Source organism: Brachycentrus maculatus, unplaced genomic scaffold (genome assembly GCF_059751285.1).
Source record: "Brachycentrus maculatus isolate JH-2025_06_01 unplaced genomic scaffold, ASM5975128v1 h1tg000233l, whole genome shotgun sequence".
NCBI lineage: Eukaryota > Metazoa > Arthropoda > Insecta > Trichoptera > Brachycentridae > Brachycentrus > Brachycentrus maculatus.
Genome location: NW_028280984.1, coordinates 143,276 through 162,107, shown reverse-complemented (window position 1 = coordinate 162,107; position 18,832 = coordinate 143,276). Strand labels below are relative to the sequence as shown.

General features: G+C 30.9%; 1 protein-coding gene across 3 annotated transcripts in view; it reads left to right on the top strand.

The window, feature by feature from the left end:
- The window catches only part of LOC148306671 (cytochrome b5-related protein-like), a 31,496-nt gene extending 21,900 nt beyond the window's left edge, over positions 1 to 9,596 (top strand). For 2 of the 3 annotated variants that reach the window (XM_088264577.1, XM_088264578.1), the window contains exons 3-5: positions 1,332 to 1,523; positions 7,534 to 7,767; positions 9,131 to 9,556. In XM_088264577.1, the coding sequence (XP_088120703.1) occupies positions 1,332 to 1,523; positions 7,534 to 7,767; positions 9,131 to 9,404 (700 nt within the window). In that variant the 3' untranslated portion in view covers positions 9,405 to 9,556. Of the gene's footprint in view, positions 1 to 1,331; positions 1,524 to 7,533; positions 7,768 to 9,130 lie in introns of all 3 variants that reach the window. The other variant, XM_088264576.1, reaches the window with a different exon arrangement.
- The last annotated feature ends 9,236 nt before the right edge of the window (positions 9,597 to 18,832 follow it).

Sequence of the window (18,832 nt, the reverse complement as noted above, 5' to 3'; positions counted from 1 at the left end):
TGTGTAAGAAGGTGTTAGATAGTTCAAGTCAAATAATTTACACTAGGTCTTACCTTACTCCAGAGAATTGTAATTTATTATTTTGTTCACCTGAGAAAATATTTTTAAATCGTATTCTTCATGTTAAGCTTTTCAAAGCAAAAAATCTCTTTTATAAAAACGCTTATAATAATGTAAGTATGTGTTATGTCCGCCTCTGTAGTGTAATGATCAGCGCGTTCGGCTACCGTACCGTAGGTCCCGGGCTCGATTCAAATGGGGGGTTCAGATAAATACATAAAAGTGATTTTTTTGCTCTAATATTTTTTCAATATCACCCTGGACTGATACCTGAAGCAGAAGGCGGATCACCTTTCCTTCAAGTGATAACGCTCAGGATAACACTGCGTTTATATGATGCAGTGCCCTATGCACCATACATATATTGGGAATACCCCCTCAGATACATGGAACAGATCAATATCCGGCGTGATATTGTTCAGCATAGCGGTAGCTTTTGCTACAGGCATATCCATCGGCAGATTGGTCCTGTATGTAGGAATATAAAACAATATATGCCGACGCAACAGTCGATAAAAATGCGTAATCAAATACACATTTCTTCTAGTTTCTAAACTATTTCAGGCAAGCATACCCCGAAAAAACTCGGTTGGGTAGAGCTAAGGATAATACCCGTAGGGTGCTTGTGCACTACACAAAATTTTACTGTCCGGCAGTCCGATTTTTTTTTCAAATAAAAGCGACTTCGACAGTTTAGCGTGATCGAGTTCATGCGCACCGTGATCGCGCACCGATCCGGAGAAAGACGGACAAGTGCACAAGCCAATCATCCGTTTTTTCATGGTAACCGGACTACCGGACAGTAAAATTCCGTGTAGTACACAAGCGCTCGTACTCTCTCATATAGATATACCTCAGAAACTTCTTTTGGACTTTCTCTACCATAAGAGAGTATTTACGCTCATTTTGCACGCAGATGTACAGATTAATCACTACTTATTTTTACAAAAAATATTCATTATAATATTTAAAAAATGCTCATTTTTTACAGTGAATGGCGAGTTTGGACTTTTTCTACCATAAGAGGGTATTAAAGCTCATTTCGCACGCAGATGTACAGATTTATCACTACTTATTACTATTTATACAAAAAATATTCATTATAATATTTAAAAAATGCTCATTTTTTTAACAGTGAATGGCGAGTTTGGACTTTCTCTACCATAAGAGAGTATTTAAGCTCATTTTGCACGCAGATGTACAGATTTATCACTACTTATTTGTACAAAAAATATTAATATTAATATTTATAAAATGCTCATTTTTTACAGTGAATGGCGAGTCACACATGTGCTTTCTCATCACCTGTACCCTAACACATTAATGGATTTTGAGATCAGCACTCTAGAACCATTTCTTCAATACTTGCCTAGGAAAGATAAATCATACTTTTGGAGATATTCTCCGTACATTTCATTGATTGCGATTTATATTTTGTTTACTGAAGTACAAGGCATAAAAAGGTGAGTCAAAAAAACATAAAATTGCATAAAAAATATTATAATCGGATACCGTGGCGCTGTTAGGCAGACCCTTGACACCGAAATTGGTGTCATGTCTTCTTCTTCTTTAAACCCTTATCCGCACCCGATGGTGCAAAGGGTACTGCATCATAAGAAAAAGTAAATCATAATAAATAAAAAAAAACACAAACAATAAATTAAGTTTATACATAAAATGTAACTTTGTTTTAAAAATCAATAAAAATATTTTATTCTAGCTTTATTATAAAGTCAACCGGTAGTCTTAATAATTAAGTAAATAAAAAATATTTATAGTTATTTTAAAACAAAGTTACATTTTAATTATAAAATGGAAATTCACAAAGTTAGTGCTTCATATATTAATTATAATAAATTAAGTTTTAATTATTTAGAAATATATTGCATTTTCGATTCATTGGTTATTGTTGTAATGTCAGTAGTACCTACCTATATATTTCCTGTGTACAACTGAATGATGTAAACATGAATTATTTCAGGAGTTTGGATACGATAATATATTTTTTTACCATTTGCCGTCAAAAATTAAAGCTAGAAAGAAATATAAACCGAGAAAAAGTAACGAATACCATCCCAATCGGGTGGTCGAAAAAATAACAGTTACCATTATTCATACCTCTAGGACAAAGCGACTGTAATTTACCAGAAATTTTAAATTTTACAGAAAGTGAAAGAATCTGGTAAATCTCTTGTTCTGTATGAACTGTCTTTACGGTGCCAAAGTTTTAACGATTGTAAAATTTTTAATGCGGAGTATCTCATGTCTATAGTATTTTTTTGAATTTTGCGACGCTTTTAATTATTACATGTCCTGTTATAACTAGATGCCAAAGAAAAAAAATACATTAATAAGTCTTTGGGAATTCCAACTGAATAATTTTAATGCGTTCCTAATATTTGACAAGCTTTTACTGCCAGGAATAATACACAAATTTGAAAATCCTTCATCAATTTCACAATTATGTAACGACACGAAAATATTTATGAACGTTTTGAATTAGGTGATGTTTTTAGACTTGAAATTCAAATCCACAAAAAATGTGCTTTTGCTTCAATTGTATAAATTATTGATATTTAGTTTATTACACTCGATAGGTATTAGTAAACGTAACTAAATAAATAAAAATGTTTTCTATGATTTTTCGCATAGTATGTTTTCTGAGCTACGGGTTTTTTTTTTAACGAAAAATGTATTTACAATATTTTGAGAATATCGAAATCCTTGCTAACAAATCTGTGTTTCTACACTTAGAAGGCAGATTACACAAATCAGCCATAGATGCCGAGAACTCACATATGAAAGAACGTGTCAATTATAGGACATACATCGCTCACTCCTTTCAAGAACGTCATAAATCAAAAATCGTCAATTTTTAGTTATGCATGTTTTCGGAATGCCCAGAAAATGTACTATATCCTAGCAAAAGAGGCATATTTATAACTTAATATTTACCCGCTACAGGGCAGAAGGTGTTGTTTTTGCATTTTTAAGAAAATGTATTTTTTAATTTTTTTAAATAAAGTAGTTATTTTTCAAATGAAGCAAAAACCTTCAGGTTTAACCTAAAAATATCTGTTGCACAGAAAAAAGTTCAATAAGTGGCTTGATATTTATTTTTAATAAATTGTATTATATTTCTAAACTTTAATAACGTTCTCCTGAAAAATCAAGTTTTTTGATTTATGACGTTCTTGAAAGGAGTGAGTGACATATAAACAAGAACCAAAATTTTGAGTAGTGTGGTTATCAATCATGGGTGGAATAATGAATGTTATACTTGATCGTAAACCCATCAAAAACATACCCAGACTTTTTTTCGTATTTTTCGAGGTATCAATAAAATCGTATATCTTTACTACTTAATAGAAAATTTATCTTAAAGGAATGCATTTGTTACGGTTTTTTGTACATGGGTCTTCAGCGATTCGGTTTTTAATTTGAATTAATCGAATGAATTTACTGGGTGGAATGATTAATTTAAATAAATAATGGTAGAAATTAAGGGGTGAGATTCCATTCATTTTATTTTTCGCAAGGACTTTCGATGAACTGGTCCAATTTAACTCTTAATATATTTATACAATGTAACCAATATACTATTAATGAATACAAATAGTCCCATCTTTCGCGGCAAAAGCAATTTCTCCACAGGTGTTTGATCTTTATATTATCCTGTTTATTTACATACAAACGTAGCACTTATAGGTATAGTTTTATCATTGTAACTTTGCTATGAAATACATAGTTTATTACAAAAGTGCATTAGATTATTCAGATAAATAATGCAAATGTTGACATAGAACCATGAGACCTTCTTACATTTAAATTATCTGGAAAGTCGTTATGTAAACTTTAAAGTACTTTGAATCCGTTTTAACTTTCTATTTTTGATGTAAAATATATTTCGCTGCAAAAAATACAAAGCAGAATGATGATAATTTACTATGGCATAAATACGGTTAAAATTTGACGCTTCATGACTGAATTACATTATTTGGTTTTATTTTGGACAAACCAGTATGTGCCTAAAAAGAGTATAAGGTTTAAATGTGTCTCAACTTGATATGAAACCATATCTTTTTTCCTTTATATGAAAGAAGATAGAGGTTTGAGCATCCCATGGCTTACGACCTGGCATTTGATTGCCTTATCGATCAGTTTATACACTTGTGTAACGTTCACCATTCTGACAATAATTGAACATCACAATCAACATTCAGACCAATTGAAAATAAATACTTCTGGAATTCATCTTGCATTTGGCATGAATCGAACCCGTGACGCCAGTTTCGGAGTTGAACGTCTACTCAACTACGCTACAGCACCTGTGGGGTTAAATTTTGCCTGTATTATAGAAGTAATACTTACTTAATACGTGTTTTATTGAATTTTAAAAAAAAATTCTCACACTAATAAACTTTTGAAAATAGTGTAATCGTAATTTTTAAAATATTTTTTCGATCAGTTGATTCATACGTACTATTTTGAACGTGTCTTGTTTTTCTATTTAACTTAGCAAATAATACATTCTAGGCTTTATTAATCTTGACCCTTTGATTTTATCTTCTTTCTAACATCGTTTTTTTTAGGTCTTAGTGAAAAAATCCTTTGTAGGGTAAAATCCGGGAATTATAAAAAAGCATACACTCAAAATATTGTTAAGGTCCAAGGTGTTTTACTTTGGTCCACTACTTGACCACCCTTCTTCAAATTTGATTGAACTTGAAAGAGTAAAGTCACACTTTATAAAAGCAAAAATTATTTATGATCATTTAATTTAAATGTCCACCTCCGTGGTGTAATGGTCAGCGTGTTTAGCTACCGTGCTGGAAATCCCGGGTTCGATTCCCAGGGGGGGGGAAAATAAATATTAGCGATTTTACACTGTAATATTTATTAAATATTACCCTGGACTGGTTCCTGAAGCGCAAGAGTGATCACCTTACCTTCATGGAAGTAATGATCAAGATAACACTGGGTTAATTCGATTCAGTGCCCTATGCACCATTGGGTGCGGATAGGGTTATAAGTAAGTAAATAATTAAAATGCGATATGAGTAGAAAATCGTTTGAGTGGACAATTTTTTTCGAATCACGATTTTTACTGATTTCGTTAAAGATTTAGAAAATATTTTATGAATTATATTTGTGGTACACGCTATAAAAAAATATGAATTGGTGTAATAAAATACTTTTTTTAAATTTAAGTTTTACTTGGTAAATACCACTATTTCTTAAAATCTACTGTGACACGTATTTCGATGCATTTTAGATTTTACCACAAAGTGACTGCCGAATCAATTAATGAATAAATAAAAGTTATCGTGATTTATCACATATCGCTCACTCCTTTCAAGAACGTCATAAATCAAAAAACTTGATATTTCAGGAGAACGTTTTTAAAGTTCATACATAAAATACAATGTATTCAAAATAAATATCAAGCCACTTATTTAACTTTTTACTGTGCAACAGATCTTTTGAGGTAAAACCTGAATATTTTTTCTCCATTCGAAAAATATTTAGCATATTTAAAAAAATAATTAAACAATACCTTTTCTTCAAAATGCTAAAATAACACTTTCTGCCCTGTAGCGGGTAAATATTAAGTTAAAAATATGCCGCTTTTGCTGGGATATAGTACATTTTCTGGGCATTACGAAAACATGCACAACTCAAAATTGACGATTTTTGATTTATGACGTTCTTGAAAGGATTGAGCGATATTTCACTCAGATCACGTTGTAATTGCATAAAGAAAGTTCACTTTATGACAAACATCATTAACATTTCCTAAAAGTGAAAACGTTTTTCTTTATTTACAAAAAAAAACATTTTTATTTTTATTTTGAACTTTCTGTACACGGCAGTGCATGTCTGCGGCTCAATCTGATTAAATGAAATAGAAATCAAGTAGACAGTACTCATTTCTAATACATTTGATTTCACAATGTTTGTGAAGCTATGAAAATATTTCAAATCTCTGAAACAGCAATGCAATCGAAGACAATAAAAAAGCGACAAGCGTCAAGAAGTCCGTTTTTTGTCATGATCAATATTAAGTTTCGCGTGTATTACTGTTACAATCAACAAACGGCGCTGCCATTGCGTCAAACAATCTGTTTCGATGTGTCACAGGTACTGTAAAAAAACACGTGTGATAAAATTTCGAAGGAATCGGTTGATATAGGAGAATTGAGGTTTTGAGCAAATAAATATTTAAATTTTAACGTTCAATGATAATTTGTATGTAATGCCTAAAAGGAAAAAAATGTGGTTTACTTGATACTTCTATATAATTACATATGAATAGTATTTAATGACTTAGAGGAAAAAAAAACGTAATATATTCTAAACCATAAAATACTACTTTTTTCCTTATCCATTAGAAAAATTTAATAAATAATTTTGTTTTGTTTTTAAATGAATAACACGCAAAGCCCCTACTTTAAGAGGCTTGTCTGCAGTAGGATCGTAATGAAAGGGAAAGGAAATGTGAAAATACATTACAAAAACTCAAACCAATTGAAAAAACCTGCCTTGAATTCATTTTGAAATTGGCGGGAATCGAACCCGCGACGCCAGTTTCGCAGTCAAGCGTCTACCCAACTACGCCACGGCGCCTGTCAAATTGGCCACTTGAATTATTTTTTCTTTTTCTTTTCTCTCTTTCTTTCAGTAGTGAAATTAATTTTAATTATTGTTATTTAACAAAAATAATAAAACACTTGTATTTTAACACTTAATAACTTTAATTTCATTACCCATGACTAGTTTCGAAAACTAACAGATGTTTTCATTTACAGGTGAAAAGTAAAACTAACGAGCAAAATATGTTTATGTAGGTATATATTATATAGAGGTTGATAGGGTAATAAATAGAGGGGTTTAAGAAACGGGAATTTTTGTAAAAGAAAATATACACAATAATGGTGACGTTTTTTCTCTATAATCTTTATATACATATATAGGTACCTTAATATTTTTTGCTAATTAGTTTTACTTTTAACCTATAGATGAAAACATTTGTTAGTTTTCGAAACTAGTCGTGTGTGATGAAATAAATCTCATTAAGTGGTATAATTCAGGTATTTTATTTTAAAAAATCAACATGTCGTTCCACAAAGTTAATGCCGAATCATTATATCGTAGTCGTACAGGAGAAAATGACCAACTACCAAAACGTAAAATGTTCAGGACGGCCATTTAAGTCACTTTTGCTTGGCAACAAAATAAACATCAATGCAGTTAATCATTTTTACCAAGTCAATATATTATACATACAAGTTTAAAATCCTTTGGGATGTTTTCAGGGCAATATTAAGCTAGTAAGATATCAAATAGTCAATAATCACGGTTTTCTAAAAAAAAAATGCACTTGGTCACTTTCTCCTGTATGACTACGATATAATAAAATTAATTTTATACTAATCGTTTTTTTTAATATCGTTTTTTATAATCGTTTTTTAGAATAATAAGACTCTTGAAGACGAGTGACAAATTCGGCAGAAGGGGCATTAGACTGGAGTACCTAGTTCCTTTCACAGTACCGATGGCCATGAAGTTATTTTCCAATGCCGGATTACTAGAAATAATTCCGGCGTGGCTTGCGGTCGTCTGTACCTCAAGTATTGTCTTTGCCATCATCGGTCTGAACGCTGCGCACCACCATCCGGACATATTCCACGACGGAGATGCACCTCCGTAAGTACATTTGTTTTTTTAGCGTTTAAAGCATCCCAAACTTTTTTAGTCTGGCGCCTTCCTACCAAAATTTATCGTCAAAGGGGATAATAAAATCGCCAGAACGTCGCATCACAGAAAGAGGAAAGGAATAAAAATATACATCTTACTTCTTAGCACTTCTATCTGTCTTTTTGGGCTTCTTATGTCTTGTAAAAGTCTTCCAGAACGCGAACAGGGGGGCATTATCGCCTACTTTAAGAAACACACGTCTATAGGTAACAATATATGAATTCGTTAGTTTGATTTGAAGTAGTCCTTTTTCACAAGTATCATACCAAAATTAAATGTTCACTTGTTTGACGTGCTCACAAAATCAACTTAATGTATACTTATAAGTACCTATTTTATATTATTTATGGGAATATCAATGGTATGTTTATGATTTAACATATGTACTTTAATTCAAATAAATTATAAATATATTATTTAACATCTCAACTATGACGGTCGTAAGTCCCGTAAATGCCCAGACCTCCATATTCTTCTTCATCTTCTTCATCAAAATAATGTGTCGGGCTGTGGTTCAGTGGTTAGTGTCGCGGACTCTTAAGTTAGAGTTTCTCGGTTCGAACCCACTCTACCACAATTCGATACCTATTTCTAATAATGAGCCGCTTAGGCTCACACAAATAGTATTTGATTGAAATATTTGTGTAAATAATAAAAACACAAATATATCTCTTTTTATAAAAAAGTATGTATATTTTAATAGGTGACGCGTTTCGTCTTCTTAGGACATTATCAAACACTGCTTTCAAAACACTGCTACAAAAGCAGTGTTTGATAATGTCATAAGATGGTGAAACGCGTCACGTATTAAAATATACATACTTAAATAAATGTAAAATTCAATCCAACAAAAACCGTGTTTTATTTTGGATATATTACCCAACAAATCCATATTCTTCTTCATCTTTGATGAGATGTCAAAAAATAATATGAAAATAACTCCTGTAATTGAAGATAATCCAGATTTTGTGAACTAGTATTTGCACACACTCAAAATGTTGTTAATAAATTATCAATAAACAAATTCTTCTTCTCTTAACCCTTATCCGCACCCCAATGGTGCATAGGACACTGCATCGTATAGAAGCAGTGTATCTTGATCGTTAAATATACGAAGGAAAGGTGATCAGCCTTCTGCTTCAGGTACCAGTCCAGGGTCATATTAAATAAATATTGTACTGAAAAAATCACTAATATTTATTTTGACCCTCTTGGGAATCGAACCCAGGACCTCCAACACGGTGGCCTAGCGCGCTAACCACTACACTATGGAGGCGGAATAAATTAATCAGCGTTAAAATAATGTTTGCAGAAAGGACACAGACTGGGGGATTTTCCAGTTGGTGTCCGTGATGGACCGCAGGGATATCAACTGGAGCCACTTCCTCGTCATGACCAACTTCGGCGACCACATTCTGCACCACCTGTTCCCCACGCTGGACCACGAGATGCTGCCCCGGCTGTACCCCGTAGTGGAGAAGACGTGCAACGAGTTCAAGGCCGAGCTGATGATATCCACCCAAGCGGACCTCGTCGTGGGCCAGTTGAAGCAGTTGGCCAGAACTGCGCCCAAAGGCATACAGTAAAACAATAAAAAATACTTGTTTTGTACAAAAATGTAAGATAACTCTAGGCCTTGCACACTCTTTACTCTAACACAATTCACTAATACAACACACCACACCACACGCCACATCAGGCAAACACATTTTATTTTGAGTTTAATAGTATTTTCACTCTTTCTTGTTGATATATATGTTATTTATTGTTGCATAAAATGTGAAATCAGTAATTGGCCTCATTATCGGCTCCTTAAATTGTATATTTATATAAATATAAATATATATATATATATATATATATATATATATATATATATATATATATATATATATATATATATATATATATATATATATATATATATATATATATATATATATATATATATATATATATATATTATATATATGTATATATATATATATATATATATATATATATATATATATATATATATATATATATATATATATATATATATATATATATATATATATATATATATATATATATATATATATATATATATATATATATATATATATATATATATATATATATATATATATATATATATATATATATATATATATATATATATATATATATATATATATATATATATATATATATATATATATATATATATATATATATATTTATATATATATTTTTTTTAATGGCTGTTGATTTCCAATAAATGAATAAATAAACGTTAGTATATAATCACTCACCGAGATTTCTGTCTGCCGGTTTTGAGAGGTACCTGTCTCTTCGTCAGGACAATTACTACATCAGAATGCAAACAATACCACACGCCTCCGACAAAGCACTATTCACACACTTTAAAACATTCTCTTCTACCCCTTATCCGCACCCAATGGTGCATAGGGCACTGCATCATACAAAGGCAGTATTATCTTGATCATTAACTAATGAAGGAAAGGTGATCAGCCCTCTGCTTCTGGTACTTACTAGTCCAGGGTTATATTGAATAAATATTGGAGTGAAAAAATCACTTGTATTTATTCGACCTCTGCTGGGAATCGAACCTGGGACCTGCAGAACGGTAGCTGAGAGTGCTGACCATTATAAATATACAAAATGTTAATCGCATGCGTTTTTGGTCGAATCGAAGACCAACATGCACTAAGGATTGCAGAGCAACATGCACTAATACAACGATAATACAACATCATGAAAATAATACTGAAAAAGAGGCAGATACGTCTCAAAACAGGTAGATAAAAATCTCGGTGGGTGGTTATGTACTGACATTACTTACATTTTTTATAAAAAAAGGATAAATTACTAACAATTAAGTAAATGGCTGTACATATAAAAACTATTGATTATGTTGAAGAAAAAAATCTAGGCCAACGAGCTCTTTTGGAAGACTATAAACATGTAAAAAATATGTTCGTAAGAATTAAATGGCTTTAAATAATATTTAAAAAAGTATTCAAAAGATGTAAATTGTGCAAATAAAAAAATACTCTTCTTTTGCACTGAAATATTAGGTACTTTGAGTGAGGAAAAATCAAGACAACGATCAAAAGGTACGATAATTTTCGTGTTTCTTAAAATTTCCCAATTTACTTTAAATTTTACATTTATAAAAATAGAATTTAGATCTAGCCCACTATGTATGGTAGAAGTGAAAATATGTTAATTAAATCATTGGTTAGGAATGGAATGTTGTACTCCTTTATATTATAAAACAACACGATAAATAAAGAAATATCCAAATAAAGAAAATGAAATTTGTTTAAGTTTGGTCAATTATTGAATTTGTAATACTCTATTTATCACTCATCATTCATTTTGTGTAATACGGTAGATTTTTCACAAAGTGTACGATGAATAAAAAGGAGAATGTTACATTACCATACCACAAAGTAATTAATTATTTAAAAATTCAAACTAAATTAAATGTGTATAATATCAGGGTATCATCGAAAAGCATTGGTTTTTATTCGCAAAATTTAGTAAAACGGTTTGAAAACCAGAATAAAATTAACATGAATAGTTAATTCTCCTATTAATAACAACAACAATAAAACAATTTAAAAAATTCAAACACATTTAAGACGGTAAATGATTTTACAAAGTGGTTGACGGCTTAATATTTTTGAAACTCCCTTACGAGGTAATTCTAAATTTGAAACTTGAATTTATATTGCAGTGATACGTTCAGAGTCGTTGATCGAAGTATACAGTAAGAAAGGCATTTAAAAAAAATTACAGACTAAAAAACTTACTATGACTCAAGTGATAAAAATCAAATAACGAGTGCATATTGTCATGATAGGTTTTTACTGGAAAATTATTTATTCAAAACAGAGAAAAAATAAATTTATACAGGAACAAAAAACTCGATACGTTAATAGTAACCTATGGTTTATTATTGCTTCTCAGTGATCATTATCAATTTTCCAAAGACTATTTTTTGTTCTTTACCTCTTGTCAATGCCTGAAATACTAGAGGCTAATTGGTAAGTCAATCTTGAATTGATAGATAGTTAAGTTAAGAACTTATTTTTTCCGAACCTTAAAAAAATATTGGGGTTTTATATACCAAAATACTATCTTTGGTATTCATTAAATCAGCCCTTGACGGTAAATGCATAAAATTTTCATTTCTATTTCAACAAACATATTATTGCTTGATATATTGTATAAAACACTTCGATTCTTCTTCGATTCTTTAGGTAAACAAATTTAAATTAATTTTTCAATCCGATGCGATCTCTTGCGACAAATGTGGGAAAAACAATCTGTGATAGATGTTCGAATGGTAACAACAGGAATAAATGCAAGGCTGAGATAAGCATTATCCATAACATTAAGAAAGGTGTGTTGAGATGGTTTGAGTATGTGAATCGCTTGGGAGTAGAAAAAAAAGTAAAACGAATTTATGAGGCTAATGTGGTTGGTAATGAAAATAGAAAAAGACTGAAGAAAATTTGGGGTGATCAAGTATTTAAATTTCTTGAAAGTGGTCAGGTCAATATTTCATACTTTCTGCCATATCGTCATACATATTATATATTTTTGTACATTTGCTTGCAAACAATAAAAACAAGATTGTTTGCATGCTGTGATAGTGATTGTCCTGACGAAGGGGCGGGTACGTCTCGAAACCGGTAGACATAATAATATCGGTGAGTGGTTATGTACTAATATTACTAACATTTTCATAAAAAAATAATAAGTAAAAATGATTAACCACAAAGTAAATGCTTTAAATATTAATATATTGAGAAAATTAAAATGTCGTGAATAAATTAAAAATAAATTGGACATACTTGAAATGTTGTGAGTGAATAAAAAAAATGGTTTTGGTTTCTAGGTTACGGATTTGCTTGGTTTCCAATACCATGTATATCCCATCCCGTATATATATATTTTTGTATAACAATTCGAGAAAATAAATATTTCGATTGTTTTCAAACATATGAATAAATTTCGTATTCATGAGAGGGAAAATAACTTTATATTTTACCAGAAGAGTCTAGATACCTATGGCTCATAGTGGTTCCAGACACTGCTGAAGTGAAACAAACTCGCCCGAGAGATTTTCCCTAAGTAGGGGCTATTGGTTCTATTGAAATGAGGACTTAAGTAGAGTAGAAAGGTAGTAAGGAGAGAAGAAAACTTTCCCGTTATTACGGAACATTATCCTCTCGCTAGAGCAACTACACATTTTATACAGCGTAGTCATTGCAAAGTTTTGTAATATTTTCTGCAAAAGGATTTGAAAAAAATCTAATTTAATGGCTAATAATACTCAAGTGGTAAAACATAAAATGAAATGCCGAAACAATAAATAACATATGAAGAAGAATGAAAAGTATTTAGACAAACTCAAAATGTTGTTAATCAAGAGTTAGTTAATAGATAGTTAGTTATCAAATAGGTAATAATCATTAATTAAATAACCTATAACGTTAGTCCTGATGTATGGAAGCGAGGCATGGAGTTAGCAAAAAAAAGATGAAAGTAGAATAAAAGCAGTCGATTTGCGATCTCTCGGATAAATATGCGCAAAACGACGTATGACAGATGTTTGAATGGTAAAAAAAATGGATCAAATGCATGCCTAAGATAAGCATTATCGATAAAATTAAAAACATGTGTTGAGATGGTTTGGGCGTGTGTTTCAAATGATTGAAGAATGAGCATAGCGCTTTTATATCATGTCTTGAATGTTTTCGCAGATACCTTGTGGCACATTTTTTAAACTTTATAAAATAAAAGAACTTTGTTTTAACCACTTTTTATTGGTACACTTTATCCAATCAGTTTCAATAAGAGCCTTGTCATAAACCCTGATGATGACAAGGTTCTTGTTGAAACCGGTTGGATAAATTGAACCAAAAAAGTGGTTTAAAAATTGTGTTTTATGTTATAAACTTTTATATCATCTTTATCCTATATATTTATATAATTTTTTTTATCTTCTTTTTCTTCTGATCCTTATCCGTACCTAATTATGCATAAGGATATAAAAAATATTGCATTCTATCGACGTAGTTTTATCTAGATCGTTAATTACATGACAGCAAGGTGCTCAATCATGCACTTCAGGTACCTGCGTGGGGTGATATCAAATAAATATTTCAGTGAAAAATCAACTATATTTATTCTTTTGAGCTCCAAGGAATTGAATCTACGACCTCCGGTACAGTAGCCAACGCGCTATCTTGTACACTATAAAGTTGAACATTTAGAGTAAGAGTTGACCATTAAATATTATCTGGTGAACCAAAAAAAAAAAAACAAAAAAAAAAAAAAAAAAGACTTTGATTATGGTTTTATTGATTATGGATTCATCAATAATTTACATGTCCTGAAATAGGTGAATTTCTAATGGACGAATGGAAAAACCGCAATATATGTACAAAACAAATGTTACCTGAGAAAGCTTCTAGCCGCCCACCTCCCCTAGAAAGATCAGTAAATAGATGATGAGACAGCTGACAATCAACGCCAAAGGAAATAGTTTAGTTACAGACCTTGCGGACTAAATAAATAATGTGAAGAAGGTATTAATAATCATTAATGTAATATACTCCATAGTAGGTTTTGGCTGAGTGAGGTGGAAAAGGACTCGTTTGTTGTTAATGAGAGACGTAGAAGATGCTTGAAAAATATATGCCAATACTGTCCATTAGAGTGGGCCGATGACGTTTTTTGCGAATTTAGCAATAAAAGCGGTCTAAAAAGTTGCATTTTGGATTGCATATAACGAGAAAAATATTTAAAAAAATATTCGATACTACTTTTGGCCCTCAACCAGAGCTCAAAGTTTTCGGAAAAGCCATTTTTTTACGCTTTACCAGCTGCCATTTCGTAATTTATTAATATAGACAGTCTAATTAAATGTTACGATGTGTAATATATTTTACTTAAATAGCACATAAAGGCAAAAGTTACACTTTACGTTGTTATAAATAGGTAGCGTTGTTTTAGTATGTCTTTATATCCATCAGTTTTCGGCCGGCGCGCGGCGCTCTAAGGAATCGGTTGCGCTGTCCGTAATTTTCTTTAGATCCCTGTACTTTAAAAACGAGTTAGATTTTAAAATATTTTATAATTTAGGTTACAAATTATCTTAAAAAACGATTAAAGTTATTTTAAATACATTATTATGTTAATTAAAACCGAAATGAGTTCATCTAAACCCTGTATAAAATAGTACTAGATTTTGGTTTTTAGCCTCTTTTATTTTTGGAATTTTTCTCGAACCGGTTTCAAAAAGAACTTTGTTATTTTCAGGGATAGACATATACATGTATATTCCAGAAGACAACAAGGTTTTGTCGAAAACAGTTAGAGAAAAGTATCAATGGATGTGGTAAAAAACCAAGTTCTAGTTTTATTTTATACAGTTTTATAAAATGTGCCACAAAATATCTGCCAAAAATATTCAAGAAATAAGTTTAACCCGCTATTAACATAGACATAGTAAGGTAGTTTGTCCCATATTTGACGTACCATCAGGTCAAATCGTAGAAACGGTATAAAAATGATGATAGGCACTATTGACTTAAAATAATCTTCAAAAATTCATCGGAAAAACAGCCGAACTTCAAAAATAAATCGAAAAATTATCGCATATCAAAACAAGGTTACAACACCTTTGTTTAAGTGAAAATGTAATAAATATTTACAGGAAACTACAGAATCAGTAAGTTCTAAATCATTCCCTGAACCTTCATCGTCCAAGAGGAAAACTTTACAACTATAACAAGTGTGTGTAAACGATTTGGTTTTTCCGACCGATGGGCTGCAACTTTGACTTTTGTTGTTCTAAAAAACTACAAGCCATACTACACTAATATGATTTTTACTTATGATTTTTACTGTACCTGTAAACCTACTACATACTCTAAGCTGGGACCATCTGTGTCAATCTATTACTATTGAACATTGTTAACCTGAAATCGTGAAACCTGAAAAAACCAACAACCTAGAAAAATGGCACACTCTCGATAACTGACAACTCTTTATTTTAAAATACACAAATAATTGTCAAAGTTTACGCTTCAGTGTGGTTAATTGTAATAAGAAAACGATAGGATAGTGCAAATTATGTAATTGAAATAATAAGTTTATCCGGAACTTTGGGGATGATTTAAACTCAAAAAAGATCCTGTCCTGTTCACCCTATAAACTCAGTTTCAACATTGTTATTGGATACCAGAAGCCATATCGGGACCTTAATTTGAGAAGAATCATCGAAACTCGGAAGAAGACAGATGCAAACCTTAAGGTTATTTAAGTTACCGAAGCTCAATTTTCAAGCTACCAACAACATAGAAATAATTATTAGGGCTAAATCATAAGTTACACAACCACCAATCTTAATTGAAATATCGGACAGCTTTTAAGAGATGATTTTGATAAATCGAAGATCAGTTTTTACTGTATCCTCCATCCCTTGTCACATGTAGGCCTTGTGGAACGCTGCGTTAAAATGGTGAAAGAAGCCTCGATAACAGTAACTGGCCAGAAAGCAAAAGATAGAATTATTCGAACTAAAATAATGTACAGGACTAAAATACCATCATTCGATAGTAAGAAACAGTGTAAATAAAAAAAATACTTATATTTTCGCACTCTGCTTTATATAGAAAAATCTGTGAATTCCGTCATTTTTATGGTTTGAAAAATAAATATAAAGCCAATTTCTAAATTTCCAAATATTTTTTTTTCTTGCTGAATGACTTTTCTTTTATATATATATTTTTTTATTATAAACGTGAAATTTTATATTTTGTGGGAATTGAGAATTTCGTTGAAAAATATCAAAATGTAAAAATTTCAATCTTGGTTGGTTTGTCGTTTTTAATTAACATAATGTATTTAAAATAATTTTAATTGTTCATAAAGATAATCTTTAACTTATACTTAATCACACTTAGTATTATAAAACATTTTAAAAGTACCGGGAAATAAGAAAAAACACGGAGAGCGCAACCAATCCCGTTGAGCGCCGCGCGCCGGCTTAATACTGATGGAAACAATGACTTACTGAAACAACGCTACTGATTTATAACAACAAAAAGTGCAACTTATGACCTTGTGTGCTTATTAAGGAAGGTGTGTTACATATATTAACATTTAATTAAACTGCTTACATTACTAAAATACGAAATGGCAGCTGGTAAAGCGCAAAACATAGCTTTTCAGAAAACTTTGAGCTCTGGTTTAGGGCCAAAAGTAGAATGGAATATTTTTTTAAATATTTTTTACGCTATGTGCAATTTAAAATGCAACTTTTGAGACCCATTTGTCTTTGATATCTAAAAAAATATTTTTTTTTCATACATCAACGGCCCACTCTACTGTCCATCGATAATCTACATCGAGATAAAACTGTCCTTTCTTTAAAATTAATTTTATCATAAAACTATTGAGATTATGTCGTTTGGGAGAACGTTTTGTTTCTTTTAGTCGTGTTAATATTTTTCAGAGACAGATGACAAAATCTTGCTTCAAAGTCACATCAATAAAAATTATTAAGTAACATCTTAATAAATTTACAACATTTTGAGTATGTCTAAATACTTGTTCACAAATCAAGATTATCTCCGCTTAGGAGTAACTTTTATATTTTTGACATCTCAACGTAGGTGAATAATATTGTAAAAGTCTGGACATTGACAGGGCTTACGACCGTCATAGGTTTGGTTAAATTATCACTTTATACACGCGTAACATTCGCTAATTCTACCCATGATTGACAACCACAGTACTGAATTTTTGGAAATCCTAGATATATTGATCAAAATCGTGACAAAGTACATGTGAGTTCACAACAGCCATCTATGTTGGAATAGGGAAAGTTTTTTTACTAAGCAAAAACTCTTTCTTTTTGTACGCGAGATACGAATCATGGATTAAATTCATATCCTACAGCCCCGCCAGAAAATATTACTTTTAAGTAGCCTATATTTTTAATGTAGCTTAAAAAAAATCTGAAAAATATTAATTTCTTGAAATTTTAATATTCTACATTTGAAAAATGTTATCTGTTTAACAACGAATAATTTAAAATTAAATGATAAAATTATTTCCACTTAATGAACGAGAAATTTTCATCATAAAATATAAGTGAGTTGAAGCGACCTAATATATAATTGGAACCATTCGTCTGTGTTACTAGATCTCAATTCTTAAATATTGAATAAGATGCAGCAAGAGTAAAAAGTGGATGATTCAATTTTACTTGTATCTAATATTTCCAAAAGAAATTTCTCCAGAAGACGTGAAGAGAAATCCCATTACTTCAGGCGAATCAAAATTAGGATACGTGAAATTTTAATTAGATTTCCATGTCAACTAATCCTCGTCCCTTGAATTTATATAAAGTGAGACAAAATCCTTGACTAAGACGTCCCTTCGCCCGAGGATTAATCGCTGTAGTCATATCTTTTTAATTCGTCAACCGGAGGGCGACTGAAATTTGCTTTGAGTACAATAAAACCAGTTTTCTAAATATTTCATTAATGAAGTGCTTCAGACAAAATAACGCTAAACTTCCAGATAACTAAGTTTTGATAAGCTTTTGGTAATTTTAGCGGAAAGAAATTTTGAAAAATCATTCTCAGAATATATATTAAATGTATTTGAGGTTATTTCATGTTTTTACAATTTTTGTACTATCTTCGCTAGAAATCGCCGTTCATCAAGTATTTAGTTTCTAAAATATTCGTTTTAATAAAACGAATATTTTAGAAACTAAATACTTGATGAACGGCGATTTCTAAACAATTAATAATTGTTTCACAAGCGTTTTTTGGTAATATCTTTAACTTTCTATTTAGCTATGAAGGCAAAATGTTCAGTCCTGCACTTCTTGTACCAGACCTGGGTGAAATTAAATAAATATGAGAGAAAAAATTACTCATATTTATAGACTCCCCTGGCAATCGAACCCAAA